Consider the following 25,760-nt stretch of genomic DNA (forward strand, 5'->3'; position numbering starts at 1 on the left):
TATGTCGCAGGGGTGACCTTACTCTCCTGTTCCTCCTTCCTCCGTTCACCTAAGTTCTGAAACTACAGCTGTGTACGTCACCCTATTTTTTATGAGGTGCCAAGGGTCAAGAATGCCAGGCAAGCGCTCCATCGTCAGAGTGACACCTGCAGAGCTGGGGACACATATGGAAGCCCCTAAGACCAAAAAGGTGGTAACTAACCACATACAGTGAACCAGATAGCCGGCATTTCAGCGTTTTCCTGGCGCAGCGGGGAGAGCCAACAAAGAATGGGAAAAGAGAAAGGGCATTTTCCACATGGGCCCAGTTGTTCTGTTTGCTCCCAGCAAGCACCACAGAGGTATTCTGCCGGGAGTCATTAAGCCACATAAAGATATCGAGAGCTTTCCCACATCACATCTATATCCAAATAACCACTGAAATATTCGTGGGTGTATAACAGAATTTAGGTGAAAGACCAAGTTAAATTTAAGATCAGATGAACTGGCAGCCGTGCCTGTGCTCTGACGCTTAAAAGCCCTTCTCAAGCTTTAGGAAGTACTGGTGAAGACTTCAGAGGAAACAGAGTTCTGCGCCTCTTGTCCACAAGAGGGCGCCAGAGGCAAAGAGGAGTTGTCAGTAGCGAGGTGAGGAATTCTGCAGGATGCTTTTGGGATGGAGAAAGGAAATCACAGGAAGAGGCCTGAGCCGAGAGGGTGCCTGACTTTTCTAAAGAGACTTCGTTTGTTTTATTTTATTTTGTGTTTTTGTTTTGTGACCTGGGGATAGAACGCAAGATTTTATGCACACCAGGGAACCTGAAGCCTGCAGATTTGGCTAGACTGGCGGGTGGGATGTGCCCAGGGGTCCTTTTGTCTTCTCTGCCTGCACTGAGGGAAGGTGACAGACACACAGCGCCCTCAAACCTCTACAGCAAACACTTAAAAAAAAAATAAACTAAATAAAATACCAACACACCCCTAGTTGTATGCAGTAGCCCGTGCCTGTTGTTTGGGCAACTGGGGATGCAGAGTCAGTGGAGCTCAGGAGTTCAAGGCCAGCCTGGACAACATACTGAAATCCCAATCTCAAAACAGTAAAAGACAGACACTGGTCTCGCTCCAAGTATTTCTGACTTAAGAAGCTCTGGGGTTTGTTTGCTGGGAATTCGAACTCAGATCCTTGCATTTGCCAGGCAAGCACTCTACCACTGGGTCACATTCCAGTCCAGAAGGTTGTGTTGATGAAAAAGTTCCCCAGATGCTGCTACTATGGAGAGGTACAGTTCAACTGTTACAGCGGTTAGGGCCCCTCCAGAACCTTCCGCAAGCCCCTATGGAGAAGTCACCACTTTTGTTCACGAGGAATGGAGGGACCACCGTGGGGCCTGCCCCTCCCCAGGACGTCTATCACTTCACTGTCACCAGGGCCCAAGAGTGAGCTTCTTCCTCTGAAAGCTGCTGAGTCAGCAGAGACAGGGCCGGAAGTCACAGCAGGCCGGGCGCTGGGGAGGATGCTGAAGTCCCAGCTCCCAGCCAGGACCACTCTGGCTTTCCATCTCTATCTGCCGAGTGGGAGCACCACCGTCTCCATTCCTTAGACAGCGCCCACGACCACTGTATTTGGCTTATGGCGAGCCAGTGATGAAGCCGCACTCCACCCAACACAGGTCACTCTGGGTCTCCCTGCGCTCAAGGAGCCCACACTTCTGGGAACTCACTGATCTCTGTTGGGGGCTTTCCTGAGCTGGTCGGCTGTGACCCTCCACGAGAAGTTAAAAAATCGCATGGCATTCTCAAAGTAGAGATCAGGAACTGCCGTGTACTGCGGAAGCAAAGTGGAACGAAAGATCAGCGCATGCGCATGGGAACCGAGGCCCCACAAAACCAACCCATTAGTCTTCAGGCCAGAGACAGGATGGAGGGCACAGGGCTGTAGGCCCAGAGCCTCTTTCGGCCTTGACCTTCCTCTCTAAAGACAATAAAAGCTTCACCCAGGGGTGCCCGAGATGCCCTGTTGCAGCATTTGGGACTTCAGCAAGAATATGCTCAGCATGGCAGATATAGCCTATGCCAGTCCCATTCAATATGGCAAACACTGACTGCGAAGAACTTTAAATGGACTTGTCTGGCTTCTACACTTTACTTTAATTGGGTTGGGCGCGTGCTCAGCTGGGAGAGTGCTTGTTTACCAGGAGCAAAGCCCTGGGGGTGCAATCCCCACCTTCATACACTGGACTTCGTGGTACCCACCTGGGACCCCAGCACTTGGGAGGCAGAGGCAGGAGGATCAGAAGTTCAAGGTCACCCTTGCCCACACAGAGTTCAAGGCTAGCCTGGACTATTGTAAGACCCTCGCTCTGAGTCACTAAATGAGATAGAAATGAATTGTTAAATAGGTCCCTGTGAGCAGCACAGACCTAATGACCGGAGCGAGACACTATCTCAGAAGTGGAGGGGCGGGCACACTCCCTCATATGACGCCCTTCAACACCCAGCTGCACCTCCTCATATATCCCTCAACCAGCAGCCTGGATTCTGTCCCAGCCAAATGCAGAGTTCTAGCTTAGATATATTCTAGATCTTTCTAGCTACTGGAAACAGCCAAGGAGTCAGGCCCTGACCTGGGGCAGCACCTGGTGGCCTCCACGAGTCCTTGGTTCTGACAGCCTGATACCCAGGGCCACTTTAAATGATTTTCAAGGAATCGGGCAATGGACAAGAGTCTAACAGCTTCAGAGGTAATTTTAACAGATTCAGGGTTTAAATGTAACCACAAGATGAGGCTACTGTAATGTCACAAGTGCCCCAGCTCACAACTCTAAACCATGAGAGCAGGGACCAATCACAGAAACCGGAGAACAGCAGCCTGCTCAAGGCAGCTGATTGGCTGAGGGCTCCAAGCGCAGGGAAGGGCAATTACCCTTTGCTGCCTGAATGAAGCTTTAAAAGACTATTGGGGTGTGCGTTTCCTCTTTCTGTTGGTGTTTCAAGGTCAAAGTCAAAAGTTCAATCATCTGAGGAAGGAAGAGAGGACCTGGGGCAGGAGGACGTCTGGGAGGAGCAGCAGGGGTGGGGGCCCACTCGGATGCTTTCGGCTCACTGATTCTCACTGTGCCTTTGAAGGTCTGCTTTCTTCCTTCATTTCTTCAAAGTAATAATTTAAAAAACGTATGTGTGTGTATGTGTGTACACCTGTGTGTGCACGAGTGGCCATGGAGCCAGAAGGAGTCAGATCCCCTAGAGCTGGAGTTGCAGGCAGTTATAAGCTGCCCAACACGGGTGCTGAGAACCCAACCCAGGTCGTCTGCAGGAGCAGTGTGTGCTCTTAGGCACTGAACCAGCTCTCCAGCTCCTCCCTCACCCTCTCCATGGTTTGTTTGAGATACGTTCTACCCTGTAGTCCAGGCTGGCCTTGAACTTGCCAGGTAGCCAAAGATGGCCTTGAACCCCAGCTCCTCCTGTCCAAGCTTTTGGAGAGCTAGGATTAGAGACGCGTGTAGCCACGTCTGGTTATTCCCCTATTCCTTTTTTTCTGTTTTGTGGGTGTTGGGGAAGGAACCTACGGCCTCACACGCTCTAAGTTCATGCTCCACCACTGAGCCACCCTGCCCTGGCCATTCTCCTGTACTTTCCCACTTGCTCCCTGGAGCTGGCCGTTTCTAGTGGAGCACACAGCTTGTGCTACAGTAACAACCACTGAGCAATGGCTGAGGGTGGCTCTGGGCAGACAGAAACGCCCACTGACCCATCACCCAAAGGAACAGGGAAAGCCGTCCTCAGGCCCATATCCCCAAACCCCACTCTAGGTCACTTTGATACAGGCTGATAACCATGTTATCTCCAGCATCTAAATCAGGCCAAACTTGGACTTTCTGACGTGGGCATAAGGGAGTTTGAGAGTCAGGTGGAAGCCACTTACGTCATTGAAGACTTTGTCCAGTTCCTTGGGGTCCATGATGAAGTTGGGGTAGCCTATCATGTTGTAGATGGCATCCGCCTGGACAGAAGGGATGGAGTAAGTCAGTGCCAAGTGATGTTGGCCAAGCCTGCCCTGGATCTGTGGGGTCCGGGGCTCAGGGTGTACGTCAAGGAGAGCCAGGGCTAGCCTCCAGCCCCCTTAGGGCTTCTCCATCTTTTCCCGGAACAAATCTCGTAAATTCTGATGAAATGCCACTTCCCCCAAGAGAGCCATTATGGTTTGGATGTGTGCCCCCAGAGCCGATGCACTGTAACTGCATCCCATGTGGAACAGAGAGGAGAGGCCCTCTTGGCCCTCGTGGATGCCACCACGGTTGCAGGAATGAGAGGGGAGGGAGGTTAACCATTACAGGCATTAGCTGGCTCTTATGAAAGGGTTGATCCAGTCCCTCTACAGTGTGCATCTTCCTTGCCCTTCCCGCCTCTGCTATGGGAAATCTCTGGATATCTCACGCCAATGTGGGCTTCAGGGTACCAAGGGTCCTGATGGAGTCGTGGGGCACAATGGCATCTGTGAGCATCTTGACTGGACAGAATCTCTCCCACCCGCTCCCTCCTCCACCAGCAGCCTAGTGCCCTCTGAACTCCCAGGCAGCCTCACCTTTTCCTTGGCTGATCTCCGGGTGTCTTCATCCATCCACTTCAGGGTACTCAGGCTCTCCTCAAAGGCCTTCTTGATCTCTGAGATTATCTCGCTGGCCTGAGGGGACAGACGCCACGACAGTAAGGGCTGGGCTATGACATCACCGAAACGCAACAGGAGCCCTGTGTAGAAGGATGCTGCCAGCCAAAGGCTACTCTCTGGTGCTAGGTCAGGGAGGAGCCCGGCTTCCCACGAGTCCTCTCCCGACAGGCCTCTTGCTATCATGACTAGGGTCAAGTAAGATGAGGCTGGCTTTGGGGAAGTTGGGAAAGCTTCCATTGCAGGATGTTCTCAGAGTCTCCAACATGAACCAGTACACTGAGATTCCTTCAGAGAAGGAAGTGGCCTCTCCCACACTGACCCGAGCAAATAACCCATTTTTAATGGAATGAGCTTTGAATTCTAGAGAATTTGCTTCTGAGGGACATTTCCAAAAATGTTGCAATCACTCCAGAGACAAACAGCAGCCCTGGAAGGTAAGTCTGTCATGGCTATACCAGGAGGACAAAGACAGGTGGAAGATTCTAGAGGACCGTGGCACTGTCCAGCAACAGAAAGGGTGGGGTTTGAAGGCGGAGAGCCCTTGACTCCCAAGGAGTCTGTATGTTAACCACCGACTGCAGTTGGCACTATCAGCAACAAAGGCTAGGGACGCGGCTCGGTCACTAGAATGTTCACCTGGCATGCACAGGGTTCACACCTCAGCGCCCCTAACCACAAGAGGAACTTACGATGTTCTTGCTGTCTTCAGCAAAGGTGGCTTTCACAAACATGGGGCCCAAGGCAAAGCCCAGGTTGTTTTCCGTGTCACTCACGCAAAACTTCCAGCGGGGCAGGCAGGTCTGGAAAACACATATGTGGATGTCAGGGGCTCAATTGTTCCTCCCGACCCCTTCCTTCCAGGAAGCGGTGCCACCAGGGGCCTGCGCTTCCTTCCGGAGCTTCAGAAAGACACCTTTTTTGACCCAGTACGGCTTCTCAAGGCACTGAAGCAGGAAGACACAGGCCTAGGGGTATAGCTCAGCGATGGAGTGCTCACCCCAGTACGCAGCGGAACCATGTCTCCCTGGGACCTGAGCCCACAGCCACAGCCACAGCCACAGAAGAGCCACGTCTCCCTGAGACCTGAGCCCACAGCCACAGCCGCAGCAGGACACACGTCTCCCTGGGACCTGAGCCCACAGCCACAGTGGAACCCACGTCTCCCTGGGACCTGAGCCCACAGCCACAGCCGCAGCGGGACACACGTCTCCCTGGGACCTGAGCCCACAGCCACAGCCGCAGCAGGACCCACGTCTCCCTGGGACCTGAGCCCACAGCCACAGCCACAGCGGGACCCACGTCTCCCTGGGACCCTGCCCATACACGGGTGTGTAGAGCAGCGCGCTCACCTTCTTGGTCCCGTACATGACCTCCATGAACTTCTCATCGGCGTCCTGAAAGCGCTGATCCAGGAAGGAGCTCGTTTTCCTCACCAGGTTCCACATCATGTAGTTGTTGAGGAGGCTGTGGCAAAGGGCCAGGGAGAGCTCAGAGACCCCAGGCAGCATTTCAGCTCAGTTTCTGACCTCAGCTCTTCTCCAGCCTGCCCCCATGGCTGTTTACCACCCTCTACACACAGGGAACATAAGCACCTCATGGTAAAGCTTTGTTCCTCTACCACAGAAACCCCCGGGGTCTAATGCAATCACTCGGATGCGGCTAGTACTCAATAACCACCATGGCTTGATTACTCCATCTGGGCTAGAACGAAAGGGAGGGGCCCACGACCTGTCAGACTCAAGGTTCCATCATTGGCAGCTCCCTCTGACCCATCTCCGGGGTACAGGAAACCTGCCAACCACACTTGTAAAGGAGCCACCTTAGCACAAAGATGTCTGTTTAAGCTGAACGCCTGACAAACGTATGTAGCCAAGCAAACTCATGCATATGATGGGACACTGTGCAGCCAAGAAGACTCTGACCGAGACCTGGGACGTTATTAGGGAAGATGACAAAGGCCATGGGAAAAGCATCTGGTCCTGATGATGGAGAAGTACCATGTATCAGGAAACCTCTCTTTCTCTGTGAGCACACATGAACAAACAGACACATATCCTGGGAGCTCCCTTTTCCCTACACCTTCCAACATTTCTGTCTGTAAAATCCTAAAGTTATCTGAGTATCAGCTGGAACTAGTACATAGCATGTACTGGACTGAAGTACTTCTCAGCGCTAGCTTCCCTTAGCTCTCCCTCTCCACAGCCTGGCTGGGGGGAGAAGGACCCCAGGGAAGGATGCGACCTGCCCCAAAGTTACAAAGCTATGAGAAGAGGGGCTGGGATTTGAACCTGCACTCACAACCAGAAGCATTACACAGAAGCCCACCCAGGGCCCCTTTCCTGAGTCCCCACCAGGCCTGAGGGTGGGGCTGCCAGCCAAGGAGCTGTCCCCGACCATGTGTCCCTTCAACACCTGTGTGCCGCCGTTACCATTTGTCAGTGTTGTTGATGAGGGTGGAGACTTGTCCCAGGTATTCCTTGTCATAGACCACGATGGGCTCAGATTCATTGATCTCCACCGGGTAAAAAATGGTGTTGAGGAAGGGCAACCAGTTGATGGCGGGTGCCAAGGTCTGCAAGGGCAAAGGTCAGTCAGTGTGAGGGTGGCCAGGCCACATCCCCCTCAACCCAGGTCTCTAGGCCATTCCTCAGAAGAGGGCCTCATCACGACAGGGAAGAGTATGATGCTGTCTGCCAGGGCACAGGGCAGAGTCAGGGCCGGCCGGCCAGTTTCTGTCGGAAGCAGCCTAAGGAGCCAGGAGACAAGACCTCGTGGGAGGGGTTGGCGAAGTGACTGGGGGTTTAAGAGTGCTTGCTGCTCCTGTCTGCAAGTTTGGTTCCGAGCGCCCATGACAGGAGGCTTACAACCACCTATAACTCCAGTCCCAGGAGATCCAACCCCTTCCTCTGGAGTCTGTAGGTACCTGCACACACATACACATCCCTGGCAAAACACACATACATATAAATAAATAAATAAAAATTAAAAGGAGACCTCACTCGAGAGCTGGTGTAGCTGAAGCCAGCACCGAGCAGACAGGGGCAGACAGATCTCTGTGAGTTTGAGGTCAGCCTGGTCTATATGGCAAGTTTCAGGCCAAACAGGGCTCCATGGTGAGATCGTGTCTCAAAATAATTAAATATTTTAAAAATGGGGATAGCTGGTCGGTGGTGGCACATGCCTTTAATCCCAGCACCCGGGAAGCAGAAGCAGGCAGACCTCTGTGAGTTTGAGGTCAGCCTTGTCTACAGAGCAAGTTCCAGGACAGCCAGGGCTGCTACACAGAGAAACCTTGTCCTGAAAAACCAAATAAATAAATCAACGACTTGAAAAAAGTGAGAGTATGTGTGTAATTTTGTCTTCCCCTTGGGCTCTCCTAAGGACTGGCCAAGGCTCTGGAGTAACACGCATGTAGCTTTTCCAGTGCACGAGCCACGCATGTGGGGCATGGTGGATGATGGCAGCTACATCTCCGTCTTCCCTCATTTTGATGAAGTTCCCCTTCAAAAAATAACAGGAGCCTCATATGGCCTGTTGGGATGAGAGGCCCGCATCACCACGTCTGGCTAGCCCCATTTAAAAACTACAATCGCGTATCTGCGTATGTGTGCACAACACAGCACGCCTGTGGTGTAGAGAACAGCTCGAGGGAGCCACTTCTCTTCTCCCACTGTCTGAGAGTCATGGATCCAGCTCAGGTCGGCTTGGCGCAGGTGCCCTTCACTTGCTGAGCCATCTCGCCAGCTCTGTATCATCTCAACTTTTTCCCCCAACAAAGTTTCATTATGTCGACCAGGTTAGCCTTGAACTTGCAGTGATCCTCTTGCCTCCGCCTCCCGCTGCTGGGACTGCATCATCATGCCAGGCTCATCTTAGACACAACTGAGCCCAGTTGAGTGGTATTAGTCATTCACTGTTTTGCCACCATGACCCCGTCCCCTCCCCAGCCTCAGGTTCTTAGCATCTTGCCAGACTGAAGATGTCTACTACCAACTTCTCAGGTCCCCAGAAAGCAGAACCATCCACTCTGTTTTCTGTCTCTACCAAATCTACACCAAGAGCCTCAGCTAAGTGAAGGCGAAGACAGACTGCTCTTGTCTATTTTTTCCTTCTGATGCTTGAACCTGGGGCTTTGCACACAAGGTCAATGCTCTTCCACGGAGCTGCCCCTCCATCTCCCAAGTTTGCTCTTTTGTAGCTGGCTGGTTTCACTTAGCAGTGTCCCTGAGCAGAGTTGCACAACTTTGGAACCATCAGCCCCAGCCCCGTGTCACCCACGTGTCCTGTTATTTTTAGTGTGCCACCTTTCAGAACGTGCGGTCTTTCAGGGCAACCGAGACTGAGCTTGGGCACAAATGACCATCTGCAGAACGCACCGCGGACACCAGGCTCTTAGCAAGCCAGCCGTCAATGGCAGTCATTCTGATCATTGTTCAAGTTCTGTCCCAAGCGGCCCTGGCCCTGGGGAATTACAAATTCCGTTCTCACTTCCTTGAGGAAATAAAAAATGTCAGATAAACAAAGGCAGGAGTGACACCTCCGCTGTAAAAGCCCTTCACATGGGAAAAACCAGGAAATGCCACGAAGTTCATCTGTAAGATCAGAGCAACACACAGCCTGTCCTCAAGGAGAGTGGAGGTCAGCCCTAAGACTCTCTATTTAACAGGTGACTGCATGGTGAAAAGTGACCTTCCTGAGGTCTCGTGTCAGCTGACACCTGTGCAGGGCTACAAATCAGGTTCAATCACCACTGGGTTTATTTGCTTGTTGGCAGTGTTGGGAACTGAACTTGGCCTCCCAAATGCTAAGCCCGTGGGCTACACCCATAGGACACCATTTCTGGGCTTCAAAGGGCATTTCAGCTATTGCAGTACAGAGAGCTGGAAGGACAGACATGAAGCTGAGGCTGTGCCTGGCTCCCAAAGGCACTGGTGAGCCTGTTAAAGCTACAAGTCAGCTTCCAGCAAGGGGTTGATTTGTGCCATTGATGGTGACTGTACCGGGCTGGCGACTGAACAGCACAGCGGGCAGGGAGCCAGTGGGCCACAATACATCCCTGCTGCACGGGAGATGTCAGCAGAGCTGATGGAGTCCCTGGCAGGAACCAGTTCAGGGGTTCAGAGCCACTTCACAGCCTTTCTCTAACATGGAGACAACTCCCTCAGCTGCCAGAGCGGTCTGCTCTGTCCTCTGGAAATGGCCTGCCCTGTACCAAGCATCCTTGTCTCCTGGCTCGTCCTCCCTGCCCTCCTCCTGGCAGATCCTCCAGCTCTGGGAGGCTAGGAGGCTGAGAGGTGCACTCGTGAGATCTTCAAATAGGACTCAGTCATTAAAGCCACCTGATGGCAAGATCCTCTGGCAAAGACCCGGGGAAACAGATACACTTTCAAATGTCACTGCTCACATAATTTGTGAGAACCAGGAGTCACTGGGACTCGCTGACAGAGATATGGATGGTGAAAATCACCGCGGAATCTACACAACCTGTCCCTGTGGGGCCAGCAGATGTTCCCAGTGGGAAGCTCCTTGGCTCTGAAGTAAGGAGCCGTGGGGGAACACTAGAACTTTCAAATTTCCAGCCTCGATTGCTTCGGTGATTCTTAACTTAACATGTTTCCATGGAGATTGCTGTTTTAGTCAACTGGGACATTCTCCTGTGACTCAGTCCCCCTGAGGACACTGATGAGCTCTATTTTCCATGCTTGAAGCCAAGGAGCCCTGCTGAGTCCTAACCACCGAGGCGTGGGGAGTTAGAGAGACCAGCCGAGTGGCACACATCTACAGTCCTGGCACTGGGGAGGCAGAGACAGGAGGATCACTAGTTTGAGGCCAGCCTGTACTATAGTAAGAAGACCCTGACTCAAAATTCCCAAGGCTGGGGTGTGATATGGACATCTCACTGATGGCCTGACCTTGTGCAGGGGCAAAGCAGTGTCTTCTGGGACACAATGGGGCACTGTACTCATAGCAGCTGTGGCTACTTGCTTGGGATCAAACCAGTCAGCATTCCAGCATGGAGTGAGAGGGTTCCCCAAACTCCCACCCCAGCCGGGGAGCTGCTGACATTGATGCTCCTGGAAGACGAGTCACCTTTCATTAAGGATGTGATCCTTGGTAGGTGGACCATGTCCAGCGGATGGCCCCATGCCCATGATACAAGGGCAGCACAAAACAACTTGGTAGTTATGAAGAAGGAGGAGGAGGAGGAGGAGGAGGAGGAGGAGGAGAAGGAGACGGCATGAAATTGGGTGTGGGGTGGAATCTGGGAGGAATTAGGTAGAAGAAGAGGAGAAGGTGAATTTGGCCAAAATATATTGTATAGCTAGCTGGGTATGGTGGCACGTGAGTATAAGCCTAACACTTGGGAGGCAGAAACAAGTGTTAGCTGTGAATTTAAGGTCAGCCTGGTCTATATAGCAGGTTCCAGGTTATGCAGTTTGAGGCCAGCTTGTTTTATGCGCGCGCATGCGCATATATACACACACACACATACACACACACACACACAAAGAGACACACACACACAGCCTCTGCACACACAGCACAGGCTGGCCTCAAACTATATAAAACACACACACATAAACACACATATGTGTATATATGTATATATACACATATATATACATGTCTGGAGAGTGGTATATATGTCTCAGTGGGTAACAGCACAGAATGCTTTTGTAGAAGACCCAAGTTTGGTATATAGCACCCATGTCAGGTGGCTAACAACTGTCCATAACTCCAGCTCTAGAGGGTCCAACACCCTCTTCTGAACTCGGTGGGCATTTGCACTCATGTGTACATTCAAGGGACATACACATATACAGGCAATTTAAAAATAATAAAAATAAATCTCTGAAAACCAAGCTAAGACTGGGATGCGGCTCAGTGGTAGACCAGTTGTCTAAATGTGCAGGTTCAGTTCCCAACACTGTAAATAAAATGGGAACAAAGGGAAGAATTGACACGCTAAGATTCCTCCCCCAGTGGAGAAAACAGGCAGAGAAGGGAGCCTCGCCTCCAACAACCTTTGACACAGAAGCTCCTACGAAGGAATGGACAAGTGTCTGGAGAAGGGATGCAGGATGTTTGATTCGTGGGCCTGAATTCAGCCTTTACTCTGGGCTAGCCTGAAGCCATCTGATACAGCAGCAGGGCTAGCCGAGACCCACCATGAAGCTGGCTGTGCCTTTATCTACCCAGAGTCTGGAAAGAAAGTAAGTCTCTGGCAGTCAGAAAAGATGCTCTGTGCTAAATTACTTGCAGCTATTTTAGTGCCGGGGACCCAGGTAGCATTGCCAGTCACAAAGAACAACCATCAGCAGTGTTCATGTTTACCCCTCTCTGCCTCATCATACCCCATGCACAGGTGGGGAGCCAGGCCTACGCCAGCCTCATGGGGTACAGGGTACCTGCACATCTGCCCAGTGCTCCTGGCTAACATCCCCTGGCAGCCGTTTTCCAAAGACCTCGAGAGTTAAGGCGGAAAACTGCTGGCCGTTTGGGCAGGCAGGGGCTGTGTCCCATTTACCTTGGTGTTCTGACCCAGAGCAGGCTCAGAGAATGGGTCATGTGTTACTTTTCCAGGAAGGGGACTGAAGCTCAAGGGGTTGAGCCATGCGACCTGCCTCAACTCACACAGTTTGAGATGGAGTAGGGCAGTGCCATGTTCTGACCCCAAGCCCAGGCTAGCGCTTGTAGGCTGCTGCCTCTGAAGGGACTGTCCCACCTGAGCACTGAGGAGCAGGCTAGGTAGAACCAATCATCCATCTTTTCTCCCCTTTATTCTGGGGACAAATAGCTCTTAGGTACGGGGCAGAGGAGGTGGGGTCCAGACTCCAGTGACCACTGGCGGACCACAGTTGTTCCTTATACCATTGTGGGCATCAGTTTCAGCATGGCAAGCCCTGTGGGGCTGGAGCAAACCGAATTACGCCAAGCAAACAACATCTCCCTCAACCTTTTAGCCTTGGAGTGGAAAACAGTGCCAGATGGTGCCCAGCACAGACTATCTGTCTCCATAACAACTCACTCGGTGCCACGTCCCCTGGGAACCTGCAGGCAGCTGGCAGCTACCGGAGGCCTGAGTGGGCTCTGGCTCCTCCCGGAACTCTTACCGCCTGGCTTAAGTGTGACAATCATTAAACTTGAGTCCCTGGCCTTCCTTGCCCAGGTCAGGGCTCAGCTTCCCCTCCTCCAAAGCTGTTAGCAGAGACATACAGACTGTTTCCTAGGGCAGGCTAGCTCCAGGGCACAGGAGAGCAAGCCCATATGCACCAGAAGGAAGAAAAGAGGGTAAACACAGTGTACTGTCTGAGGGAAGGGACAGACAGACAAAAGCAGGCTGGGTGAGATGGGAGGACACGGTGGTGAAACTATGGGTCCATGAAACAAACATCGTGTCCCTCCTGGGGCAAAAGCAAGGCTCAGTCTACAGTGTCACCTGATGGAAGGCCCTTTCCCCTTGGGACCTAAGAGAAGGCTGAACAGCAAGACAGACCACAAAGGAGGATTCAACAGGCCACCAACTGAGGAGTCCTGAGGTCCAGCCAGCCAGCAGGGGGCAGAAGAAGACAGGCCCGACTAAAGAGGCCACCGCGGGCCTCTAGCAAGCCTCTATTCTGGTCACGCCAGAGTAAGTACAGGTCCAGCAGGCAGTGACAGCTCGAGGATGGGTCACAATCAAGAGCGGAGCTCTAGGAAGCCAAGCCTGAGTCCCAGCTTAGGAGCCTCTGGGCCCTAACCATGCTACTTGGCTGACCAGCTCAGAAAAGGCTGGGGGTATAGTTCAGTAGGGAGAAGGGCAGAGGCAGGTGGAGCTCTGAGAGTTTGAGGCCAGCCTGGTCTACAGAGCGAGTTCCAGGACAGCCAGGCTACACAGAGAAATCCTGTCTCAAGAAAAACAAAACAAAACAAAACACGGTATAGTGTTGCCCATCTGTAATCCTGGCTCTTGTTAGAGATAGAGGCAGGAGGATCCGAAGTTCAAGATTTTCCTTGGCTACCTGTGAGTTCAAAGTCAGCCCACGATATATAATACCCAATTACAAAAGAATGAAGTGCACTGAGCTTTGTAGGAGTTTTTCATAAAAAAGAAAAGGGACAAACTATATCCCACCAACTCTGCGGTATCCCACCAACTCTGCGGTGCTCCATCGCCAAGCACGGGACACATGGTACACGAAAGGATGCACCCATTCCACCTGTGGGAGCTGCCATCACCACCACGGTCTTCAGGGAAACATCTCAGAAAGCAGCCTCACCCTGGCATCCCTTCCTACCCTCGTGGTCTTTACTGGGTAAGGTTATCTCCCCGAGCGGATGGATCAACACCCTCCTTCATCAGAAGGATGATCCTTGATCTTTCATCAGGACCTGGTAAGGTGGGTCCAAAGTGCCCGTGTCCAGTGCCTTCACGGATGCCCCGCCCCCACCCGATGCACGGGCACTCTTTAACCCACCTGCAGCTCGGCAGCCGTCACTTTGTGGTAGATGAGCTCCTCGTCACGGCGCTTCTCCTGGGGGATGGTGATATTGGCCAGCGCTGTCTCAAAGTCCAGGATCTGCTGCATCTGGGGCCGGATGGAGTCCTCGTCCCCACCTCCCAGCAGTTTCCCCAGCTGGACCATGTAGTTCAGGTAGCCGGTCAGCACCTGTGGGATCCCGCACCCCAAAACTGTTGGTGGCAGCCTCCTGCTGCCCTCTGAGCTAGAGGAGTGCAGGACAGACTACAGCCTGTACTTATAGCCAAGGAACTCACTATATAGACCAGGCTGGCACTGAATTCACAGAGATCCACCTGCCCCTCCTCTAAAGGTATATGCCTGGCTTGTTTTCCTATTTTTTTTTTTAAGATTTATTTATTATGTATACAGTGTTCTGTCTGCATGTATGCCTACAGACCAGAAGAGGGAGCTAGATCTCATTGCAGATGGCTGTGAACCACCATGTGGGTGCTGGGAATTGAACTCAGGACCTCTGGAAGAACAGCCAGTGCTCTCAATCACTGAGCCATCTCTCCAGCCCTTGTTTTCCTATTTTTTGAGACAAGGTTTTACTCTGTAGCCCAGACAGGCCCGGAACTCATGGCAATCCTCCTGCCTCAGTCTCCCAAGTGCTGGGATTACAGGCATGTGCCACCAAGTTCAGCTTCTGAAACACAGCTTCAAGAATGATTTTGATGCAGTGTCTGTCCACTGGCTCCCTACAGCCTTCAGGATTGAGGTGAAGTGCTTCCACAGGTCCCAGGAAGGCCCTGCTGCCCTGGCCCTATCTCTCTGGGCTCATTCCAGAGTTGATCTATCTTTTCCATTTTTAGTTTTAGTTTTACACTGTGTGTGTGTGTGTGTGTGTGTGTGTGTGTGTGTGTGTGTGTGTGAGGAGTGTTGGAGGCTGCACGCACCACGCTGTGTCTGTGTGTGCGGAGGCAGAGGACAGGCTTTGGGGCTTAGTTCTCCCTTTCCACCTTTACAAGGGTTCTGGAGCTATCGAACTCATGTTGCCAGGTTTGTGTGGCAAGCCTCTCTGCCTGCTAAGCCATCTCACTGGCCCAATTTTCATCCCTTTAATGCGCCTGCTCTGAAGCACCTGGCACTGTGTGTCTTCTGATCTGAGTCAAGTCCCCGCACTGCATTTCCCCAGCTGCCTCTCCACACAAGGCTGGGCCTCTAGCTGGCTCATCAGCCAAGCGAGGCTTGCCTCTGCTAGACCTCGAGGTCCCTGGGGACCACCTCCTGAGCACTGGGCACCGAATAGGTGCAGCTGGGATAATGGAAGGACACGGGTGTGAACCTCTGACCAGGTGTCCCTTGAGGGCATTACAGGCACAGAAGGTTCTGGAGGAGCTGGCTTGCGTGTACAAACTGAGCAGTCTCCGAGAGTCCCCGAGTTAAAGGCAAGGTAAAAGGCCCATCAGCTTGACAGCGGTGATGCCCACAAAGGCCTGGTACCTACAAACGGTGACGGCTGTCACCACTGTCTTCTTTAGGGAAGGGACAAATGATGACCTTGTGCCTGCCATGCCTGACTGTGATGTCGGAGGATGGGGACACCCCTCCCCCACCCAGGGCTGCCTGTCAACCCCCAGGAGACCGAGCCCTCCACAGAAGCTCAGTTGCGCTGGGCGTGCGCAGCGGGGCAGGCTGGGCAAGCTCACCTTCTCGTTTTCCGTCTTGTTCAGGTAGTAGTCCCTAGAGGGCAAGCCCAGGCCAGACTGGTCCACCTGCAGAGGGACGCAAGGTGAGAGGGAGGCTCCCTGCATGGCTACCACCCTCCCTGGGGACAGGTCCCAGCAGGAAGGGGAGGAGCTGCTAGCTCTCACTGACACATCCACCCAGGGACCAGGGATGGGACGTGCACATTCCCACCTATCTGAGGGACTTGGTTTCTTCCAAAGGGCTAGACAATCCTCTTTAAATCACCCCTGGCCTAGGCAAACACTCTGTTTCACCAAACACTGTCCATGTGGTTTGAGCTACCCCAAGCTATGTGGTTGTGGTGAGGTGACCAAACTTTCCTGATCCTTTGGTTCTTCCTCTAGAAACTAAGGGGAATGGCAGCTACCCTGTGGAACTGGAATGGGAACTTGTGGAGACAATGGTGGCAATGAGTCGGGCAGAGAGGAGAGGAGCATTCTAGAGAGCTGTCATGGAAGCCTTTTGGTTCCCATCTTGGCATACCTCATCTCAGGCAGGAGTCATGATAGTGCATTTAGTCAACAAGGAAACTACTGTTCAGAGAGACTGAACCACTTGCCTACGATCACACAGCAAGTGTGATGTACGGATGGGTCGGGTGAAAGCACGGAGAAATGGACTCCAACCCATTCCAAGCAGAGCCACAAAGCCCAGGGGCCGAGGCAGGGGAGCAGAGGGTGTCATCAGTCCTGCCCAGGAGTTAATGTCACTTCCTAGGCTTGGCCCACCTGGATCACATTGCTGTTGGAGTTCTTAGAGTCGGCACTGACGTAGACAGAGAAGAAGGGCGAGGTGCGGTAGTGGGCTGTGACCACCTGCAGCGTGTCCTGGAAGTTATCTTTGGCCCAGGGTCCTGTGATATTCCAGCCTCCAAGCTGTGGGGAGAGAGCAGACGGGGTGGTGTGTGTGTGCACAGGTGTGTGCCTGTGGTGAGCTGGTGTGAGAACACTATGCAAATCAGAGTCACATGTTCTATCACCCTGGAGCAGTCCAATCATCTTCCCCTTTAAGCCAATGAATGGGGTGATGCTCACTGAGGAGTTCTGTGCATCTTTGTGTCTGCAAGTCTTGGTACTTAGGGCACCATTCATCTTGGGTTTTTAGATTCTCTTTTACAGACAGCCCTGACTGTCCTGGAACTCACTATGTAGACCAGGCTGGCCTCAAACTCAGAGAGATCCCATGCCTTCACTTCTACAATCCTGGGATTAAAAGTGTGTGCCAACACTTAAGTGTGCTAAGAGCACGCGAGGCTGTTGCTCCCGCATGGCTAGGAGGGAGGTGGGTTGGGATTCTGCCATGGATACAGTTTCTTGAGTCACACAGACACAGTGGTATTAAAACATAATTCCAACATATTGGGAAAAGTCTGAGAAGTGACAGTGGTCTTGTCTTGCAAACTGGTGATGAGCGCTTGCTCCACAAATACAGGAATCCAAGTTGAAATTCCTAGCACCCACAATAAAAGCTGGGTACAGCTTCTTGCAGGAATGGAAGGATCGCTGGGGCTTTCTGGCTATCCCCCAGCTCCATGTTCAGTGAGGAGACCCGATCTTAGGGCAGTAAGGAAGAGAGTGACAGAGCAGAAAACCAATGCCCTCCTCTGCCTCCACGTGCCCACATGTGCATACGTGATACGTGAGCGCGCGCGCGCGCACGCACGCGCACACACACACACACACACACTACCTTCGGTTCCCCCCTAGCCTGGCACAAGCTGCCCCACGGAACCTGTGTAAGAGGGGGGACAGATACTGCCCCACAGTCACTAACCCCATGCAAGACCTTCCTTAAGGTGAGCTGAGAGGCAAAGTCCATGAGGAAGCAGGGGTGTCTAGAAAACATTCCCAGCCACCTCTTCCTGCACTGGAAGTCTGGCTAGCCTTGGGCAGCCCTCCCTGGAGGCCACTTGAGACTGCAAATGTGCCCAGAATGAACTGATTGGGGCGGGAGACAGCGATATAGCTCAGCTGGCAGAGTATATATCTAATGTGCACGACGGCCTGGGTTCAATCTGCAGTGCTACACAAAACCAGGCACGATGGTGCATGCCTATAATCTCAGCCCTCAGGAGGTCAAGGCAGCAAGATCAAAAGTTCAAGGGCGTCCTTGGCTACACAGCAAGTTTGAGGCCAGCCTGGGCTATGTGACTCTGTTTCTAAAAATCAAATCAAAACAAAACAAAACAAAACACAAAAGAAAAAACAACAAAGTAAAGAAGAAATGGTTGGGTGACTTAGTAGTAACCAGCAGGTCCTCCTCCTGCAGAGAGCTTAACATCATATACACAGGGCCGCAGCAGCAACAGAGAGGAAGATTTTGATCCTGTCTCCACCTAGACATAGACATTCCTCTCCCCCCAGATGTTGATACACACCCTATAGCATCCACGCAGACAGATCCACCCACATGGAGCCATGCACACACATGCTCAGGCAACCCCAACACCCACAGCAGACAGATGGGCACCAAGCTCCACCTGGGTGGGGTAGCTGGAGGTGTGGGCTGGCTGAGAGCTGGGGCAGAAGCCGGAGGGCCTGGCAGGAGGCTGAGCAGAGGGAGGCAGTGGACGTCCACCTGAGCACCCACCTTCTCAATCAGCTCCATCAGGGGCTTGGCCCGCAGCTCCTCAATCCTAGTCTCGTTCATACACGCACGGTAGTATACTTGGGCCTTCCTCTCTGCCTCACTCACGCTGGCCGTGGAATTTTCTAGAACGTCAAGAAATAACAGAGTTGTGTCCCAACTGGGTGAGTCCTTCCCGGGTCCTCAGCACTCTGGACTGTACAAAAGCACACGGCAATTACTGTCCATGGAGGAGAAGCCTTGTCCTGGGGCTGTAAATGAGGGCCTCTGGGCAGAGCTGACAAGACTAGGTACCCCTGAATCTTAGCTGATGTTTTCCCTCTCTGCAAGATGGCCTTATGGATATGTCACTGGGATGGCAATGTGTGATGTGCTGGACAGTATTATGTCAACTTGACACAGGCTCGAGTCATCTGTGAGGAGGGATGTTAATTAAGAAAATGCCTTCAAAAGATCAGGCTGTAGGCAAGCCTGTAGAGCTTTTTCTTAATTAGTGATTGATGGGGAAGGGTGATTGATGGGGAAGAGGGAGGGCTCAGCCCATTGGGAATATATACATCCCTAGGCACATGGTCCTGGGTTCTATCAGAAAGTAGGCTGAGCAAGCCACAAGCGCAAGCCAGTAAGCAGCTCCCCTCCACGGCCTCCGCATCATCTCCTGCCTCCAGGTTCCTGCCCTGTTTGAGTTCCTGTCCTGACTTTCTTCAGCGATGGGTTACAAAGTAGAAGCGTAAGCCAGATAAACCCTTTCCTCTCTGACTTGATTTTGGTCATTGTGCTTCATCACAGCAGTGGTAACCCTAACTAAAATATGTGTGCCCACCCAACAGATGGTTGGTTTTCCTACAGCCAGCACATGGCCCTGCATCTCTGCCTGAAAGGTGGGCATCCTGCCATGGTTTTTAGATCCCAGATGACCTCGCCTGGGAGAAAGGCAGGAACTGGATAAGGCTTGAAAGGCTTCATTCATTAGGAACTGACTTCCGGCTTCCTCCTGGGAGGGCTAGATTATGTTTGCCAGGTTTACAGAGGGCTCACGGGGTTGTTTTCCACGTCCCACCCTGGGGGCCCAGGCTGTGGCTGTATCTCATCCCACTGGGGGTGGGCTGGGCACCCAGGAGACTCCTTCCCCCTCCCCCTCTCCTGTGCTACCTGCCACCTGCTGAAGGCCAAATGCCTGCACATGTGAGGCCTGGAAGGTTCCTGTTGCTCCCAAGGTAGTCACACCACTGGACACTGCTCAGGTTCTCAAGGGGTCTACTGTGCACTAGAGCTCCTGCCTCTGAGCAAGCACACATGCATGCACACGCGCACACACGCACGCACACAAACACCAGAGTCCAGCTTCAGAGTGGGCCACTCTGAGATGCTGAGACCATCTTTTCTTCCTCTCACATCAGTTTCTGACCTGGAAGCCTTTCCTTTGCCTCCTTCCAAGACCTCCCCAGCCCTTCCTCTTCCTGAACACATCTGCCTCCATTCACCGGGCAGACATCAGAGGTTGACTCTGGGTCACACACCGTGTAACCACTGGGAGACCAAAGGCAAGGCCCCTGCCCCATGGGGTTTCTGCACAAAATCCTGTGGAAGCCAGGCTCAGCTCCCAGGTCTCCTCAGAAGCTTGTGGATCTGAAGCTTTTTATTCTAAGCCTTCAGCACACTGGGCAAAGCCTGGATGCCGGACACCAGGTTGAGCATGAAGTTTTACAGACAGACATGGGACCTGCTCTCTGACTCCAGAAAGGGATGGGAATGTGCAGAGAAAAGCCTGCAGGGGATAAAATGCTTTAAAGAAGGCAATGGCTCTGGCTTCAAGCTGGGATGACCTCAGGCGCCACCATGGTCAGATCATCCAGTGCTGGTGCCACCCCCAGGACCCAGCAATGCTGGGCAACGCTGGGCAAGCATGCTACCAACTAAGTACAGCCCCAGCTCCAGATGATGTTCTGTGTGAGCGGAGTCTCAAAGATTAAAGGGGTTCACAGGATGGGGGAAGGGCTCTTGAGGGGGACAAGACAGCAGAGAACCAAGGAGAGGAGCAGAAAAGGACAAACCTGTGGAAGAGAGAGCCCTTTGTCACAGGCAAGTGATGTTATTTCCTGGGAAGTCTCTCTCTGTCTCTCTGTCTCTCTCTCTCTCTAAATTATGTGTGTTGATGGTTTGTCTGCATGTCTGTCTGTCTGTATGAGGGTGTCAGGTACCCTGAAACTGGAGTTACAGACAGTTGTGAGTTGGCATGTGGGTGCTGGGAATTGAACCTGGGTCCTCCAGAAGAGCAACTCTTAACAGCTCTAACTGCTGAGTTGACTCTTCAGCCCCTCATGGGACGTTTTAATCAGCAGCTGCATCTCTCCAGAGAGTCCTATTACCCATCCTTACCAGAAATGGATCAGCAGTCCCCAAGGGAGTAATGGGACAAGGCCTCTATTAGAGGGAGGGTGGAAACAGGAGAGCCAGTGTCTCAGGCTTGATAGGCAAAGCAGGGATGGGAAGGGGAAGTGCCCCATACCCCAGGGCCTCATCTCCATGGCAACACTCCCACCAGCCCAGCTCTTAGAAGGGAAAGCAGGAGCACCAGGTGCTGTCCAGGCCCCAGAAGCTTTCCATCTACATCTGGTTCTGGCCATGACCCTAAGAGGTCAGCGCCAGCATCAGAGGCAGAACGCTGTGCTCAGAAACAAGCCTGGCATCTGCTTTCCCCGAGGCCCCAAGGCCACGGAGATAAGAGACCTAAAGACAGGCTTCCCAGGGACAGCCTGGCTGTGCTCATCACAGTGTGTTCTGAGTTCCAGCTGGAGGCCACTGACCCGACACCCCTCCATCCCCACCCCAGTATCTGGAGGGAGAGAGAACACTTGCTTCACAAGCGGCCAACCTTTCACCTTTCCTGTGAGTCTTTCCTGACCAAGTTTGGTTTCTGTGGCCATGCTCCTGGCTCCCAGAGCAAATCACTCAGTTCCCAGGGTTGGCAGTGGCTGGGCTAGGTGTAATGGATGCATGGGCAGGGAGCCAGCCACCAAGCAGTGGCGAGACATCTAACTACATACTGGGATAGGGGCTACGTCTAGCCTGCCTGGGCCTCATGGCCTGTATCTCAGTCATCTTTGTGTTCCTAGAACCAGGCACACAGTAGGCCCTCAGTCACACGTGTTACAAGAGCAGAGCTCAGTTCATGGAGAATAAGGCAGAACATCCTATCTGGAAGAGCAGGGTGGTAAGGCTCTCTAGCAGGCCCGAGCATGGCAAACACGGCACTATGGCCCTGGCAGGTCTTGCCCCCTCCCTTGCTGAACCATTAGATTGCACTCCTAAAGTTAGCCCCCAAGGTCCATTCCCTTATTTGGCCTCTGACTCCTTCCTGAGACTAAACACCAAGGTCCAACTATCAAACTTCATTATTCGGCTACACTGGCTGACCTGTCTGATTAGGACTTTCCAACTCCCTCTACCAGAGACTTCCCCTTTTCTCCTTAAGAGAAAAGTCACTCCTGCAAAAACCAAAACAACAAAAACCACCTGCTGCTGCTCCTTGCTGCCTGCTTTTGTCTGATCCAGAGGCAGCCCCCTACCCCTGGGTAATAAATCTCCTTTCTGCTGAGAAACTGCTGTCTGGGTATGCCCTGTACTGACTCCAAGGGGCCCCCCATCCCCTACAATAAGGCCAGTGACAGGTTGAGATCTATCAAAAGAGGAAGGTAGGCAGGATGTGTGGGCACACTGGGGGATGGGCATTCATATCTCTGCCCGCTTTATCTCACCTGTGTGCCAATGAAGACCTGGGTGGGGCAGAAGTTCAGGGATAGCCTGAGGCTCAGCGGCCTCCTCTTCTCCTCACTCCTCATTCGGGAGCAACTATCACCTTGCAAGCTCCAGAGGGACCCGAACTGAATCAAGTTAGCCATATCGAGCTGGGGGATTGGCTTGGTTGGTAAAGTGCGCTATGCAAGCAGGAGGACCTAGGTTCAGATCCCCAGAACCCACGTAAGAGCTGGGTATAGCTGCACACACTTGTAACCCCAAGGCTGGAGGGTGGGGGTGGGGACACGGAGACACAGGTGGATTCCTGGAGCTCATGGGTCAGTCAACCTAGCTGAATCAGTGAGCTCCAGGCTCAGTGAGAGGATCCAGTCAAAAAAACAAACAAAACAAAACAAAAAAACAGTAGAGAGCAATGGAGGAAAACACCTGCCCTTGCTCTCTGGCCTCCAAATGCACGCAGAGGCGCGCGTGCACGCACGCACACACACACACACACACACACCTGTGGGAGAACACAAATGATGGTTGCATGAGAGGTACTTCCCTAGACCAGGTAACAAAGGTAGGTCTTGGGCCAAAGCGTGGCAGAGGCAGGGTGGGAAGCTCTTGGGACGTTTAAGGAAAGACTGAGCAGTGGGCTCAACTTCTTCGGAAGGAGAAATCAGGGAGAAAGGAGACCTCCAGGGCTCAAGTGGGGTGGAAATCATCTGGCAGCATGGGGCCAGACAACAGAGTTTCCAATTGCCTAGGTACTTCCTTCCAGGGACCCCATGTTCCAGAAACTTCCACAGTCATTTCCCCAAAGTCCCAGAGAGGAAAGACAGCACACTGTTTAATTGGCCCTCTCTTTCCTCTGGGAGTTTTTCTTGGATCCCTTTCTCGTATCAGTGCTGGGCTTAGGAAGCAAACGCCCAGGCAGCCAGGCAGGCAGGGGGTCGAGGTGGGCTGCAGGAACAGGGTTCCTGTGAATTCCATGGTCTCCCTGACTGCCACGGCATTGTCTGGTCAGAAGCATGTGGGGCCTGGAGTCTCCATCAGGGCAAGGCCAGTGTTTGTTTTAGATAACACCACAGACTCAGTTCAGACAGCTCCAGGCCTCAAGAGCTCCATACTGGAGGGGAGAAGAGGGACTGATAAAGAGGAGGCCAGCTCTTTGTGACAATACCATGGGTATTTCCTGGTGCCGAGTGCAGGCTGGGCCAGGCCTGTGTCTCATCACCACACGACACAGGGATGGATGTGGTGTTATCAGCCAAAGGGAAGAAAAAGGAGGCCAGGAAGGTGAAGGAGCCTGCCAACAAAGGCTAATCCATTAATGAGCCTCCTGGAATTTGAACCCCGGCATTCTTAAGTCTCCCTGAGAAAGCGAACTGCCTCTTTGCACGTGGGTGTGGCCATGTGTGCAACTAGTCATAACACTTCCCACAAGTGGCTCTTACTTGGATCACACCCAATCTAGAGCCAAATAACTGGGAACTCGTCCTACGTCACGTAAGTGGCTGAGGCCAGGACGGGCGCCCCAGTCTTTCTGTTTGCTTGTTCCTTCTTGCCAGTCAGTATGCTGAAAAATCAGGCCAGAAGACAGTGCTCGCCCACCCCCGAGAAGTCCGCACCCACCTCTCCGCCTGAATCATCAAATCCACTAAAGCCATTCTGCAATGAAAGTCCGCCAACGGCTGCAGACACTACACCAGGGGAAGCCTTTGCACAGCAAACAGAGGACAGGAAGAGGAAACCGAGTGAGACAGTAAGCATTGGGAAAACATAACCAAAATGAAAACGAGATGATAGAATCCGTGCCAAGTCACCAACATGCACTCATCATGAGACTGGAATGTTCTGTGCTCTCAGAATGGCTGGTATCAGGGATATAGGAGAGGAAGGGAGATAACTATCTCCCTCCTACCCCTGCCCATTCGCCGCCCCCCCCTCCCAGCCCTGGTATTGGGGGTGGACCCAGGGGCTTTTGTATGCTAGGCCAGCACTCCCCCTGAGCTGCCTCCCTAGTCTCAACAGCCGATTGTTCTTTACGGCGTCTGTACGGCTTCAATCATCACAACAAATCTGTGATAAATATTTTAAGTATCTATCCTTGTTTTGCTTTTGAGTCTGGGTCTCATAACCCAGGCTGACCTTGAAATCAATATATAGCAAAGGATGGCCCTGAATTCCTGATCTTCCCACCTCTGCCTCCAGAATGCCACGATTAGGGGAATGCAGCACCATGCCCAGCTTTATGTTCTCATCTTATAAGATGTTGTCAGTCTGAAAGGTACAGCCGTCAGTGTGGTGCAGGCCCCAGGAGGCCCTTTGATGAAAGACATAACAGGCAAATAGGCTTAAGAGAGTTTAAAAGGGCTTAGGAGATGGCTCAGTGTCCTAGAAACATGAGGATCTAAGTCTGGAATGCCAGCACCCACATAGAGGCTGGGTGTGGCAGCACAGGCTTGTCACCCCAAAGCTGGGGGATGGAGACAGGTCAACTCCAGGCCTCGCTGGTCAACCAGTCGAGCACTAAGAGTGAGATCTAGTTTCAGGAAGAGACCCTGTTTCAAAAACGTAAGGTTAGAGGAGTAACTGAGAAAGATATTCAGTCTTGACATCTGGCCTGAACACAGATGTGCACAGGCAAGCGCGCGCGCGCACACACACACACACACACACACACACACCCCAAACAAACACAACACTGTACAAGATAGCTATCAGTCTGGTGGGTTTGTGGGGCAGGCTCTCCAGATGGTGAAATAGTATGAGCTAAAGCCAAAGGCATGGCCAAGTCTAAGGGCTGACAGAAGCCAGTCCCAGTAATCCCAGCACTTAGGAAGTGAACACGGAGGCTAAGAAACTGAAAATCATCCTTGGCTTCCTACGGAGCTCAAGGCAAGCATGCGCCAGGGACCCTGAGGGAAGAAGGGAGAAAGGAAGGCATGGCTCCTTCAGAAGACATGGTCTGGTCAAGGCTACACTTCATGTTCATGCTAACACCGGCACTGTTGGGTCAGGAGCACACTCCTCACTTGACACTCCAAATGCCTCACTTTGTCTCCCTAGCTCCCGAGAGCCGGCCCCTGGTTACCCTGAAGGTTCTAAGCACCCCGTGTTCCAGTGCCTGCCAGCTGTTAGCCCTGGCTCCTCCTGAGGCCTGAGGGCCGACCCTTTGTCTTAGCGAAGCTGAAACTGGTTGCTCCTTTGGAGGTTCCCAGGTATCTAAGACATAGCTGAAGAGCCACTTGGCTGGGGAAGGTGACCCTAGGACATGCCTTGGGAGTGTGTATGTGGGTGTGGGTGTCCTCAGTGATGTGGGACCCAGGGCTTGCCACAGGCCTCACTCCCAAGCAAAACCAGGCCTCTCCAGAGTAGATGTGGCTTAAAGAAAGCCAGGAATGAGACAGCACAGACTGAGTCTCCACGGCTCTCAGTCTGAACCCCTAGCTCCACCGTTTCCTAGGAGACCCATTTTTGCCTCTGAGTGTCATTTGCAACAGAGTCACAGGCCTGGACCTCTGCGGATGCATCGCAAAAAGCCAATTAAAACCTTAGCACCTTACAGAAACACCCAGGACCACCTTCCCTGA

General features: G+C 52.6%; 1 protein-coding gene across 2 annotated transcripts in view; it reads right to left on the minus strand.

Moving 5' to 3' along the window:
• Positions 1 to 25,760, minus strand: part of Ece1 (endothelin converting enzyme 1) — a 98,312-nt gene that overhangs the window by 13,671 nt on the left and 58,881 nt on the right. For both annotated transcript variants that reach the window (XM_041651754.1, XM_041651753.1), the window contains exons 5-14: positions 18,427 to 18,548; positions 16,566 to 16,712; positions 15,798 to 15,863; positions 14,104 to 14,295; positions 7,075 to 7,217; positions 5,995 to 6,109; positions 5,335 to 5,445; positions 4,562 to 4,660; positions 3,902 to 3,979; positions 1,701 to 1,804 (exon numbers count right to left, since the gene is read on the minus strand). In XM_041651754.1, coding sequence (XP_041507688.1) covers positions 1,701 to 1,804; positions 3,902 to 3,979; positions 4,562 to 4,660; positions 5,335 to 5,445; positions 5,995 to 6,109; positions 7,075 to 7,217; positions 14,104 to 14,295; positions 15,798 to 15,863; positions 16,566 to 16,712; positions 18,427 to 18,548 — 1,177 coding nt within the window. The remainder of the gene's footprint in view (positions 1 to 1,700; positions 1,805 to 3,901; positions 3,980 to 4,561; positions 4,661 to 5,334; positions 5,446 to 5,994; positions 6,110 to 7,074; positions 7,218 to 14,103; positions 14,296 to 15,797; positions 15,864 to 16,565; positions 16,713 to 18,426; positions 18,549 to 25,760) is intronic.

This window comes from Microtus oregoni, unplaced genomic scaffold (genome assembly GCF_018167655.1).
Source record: "Microtus oregoni isolate MIOR12 unplaced genomic scaffold, Mior012 000005F_ref0000423, whole genome shotgun sequence".
Lineage (NCBI taxonomy): Eukaryota > Metazoa > Chordata > Mammalia > Rodentia > Cricetidae > Microtus > Microtus oregoni.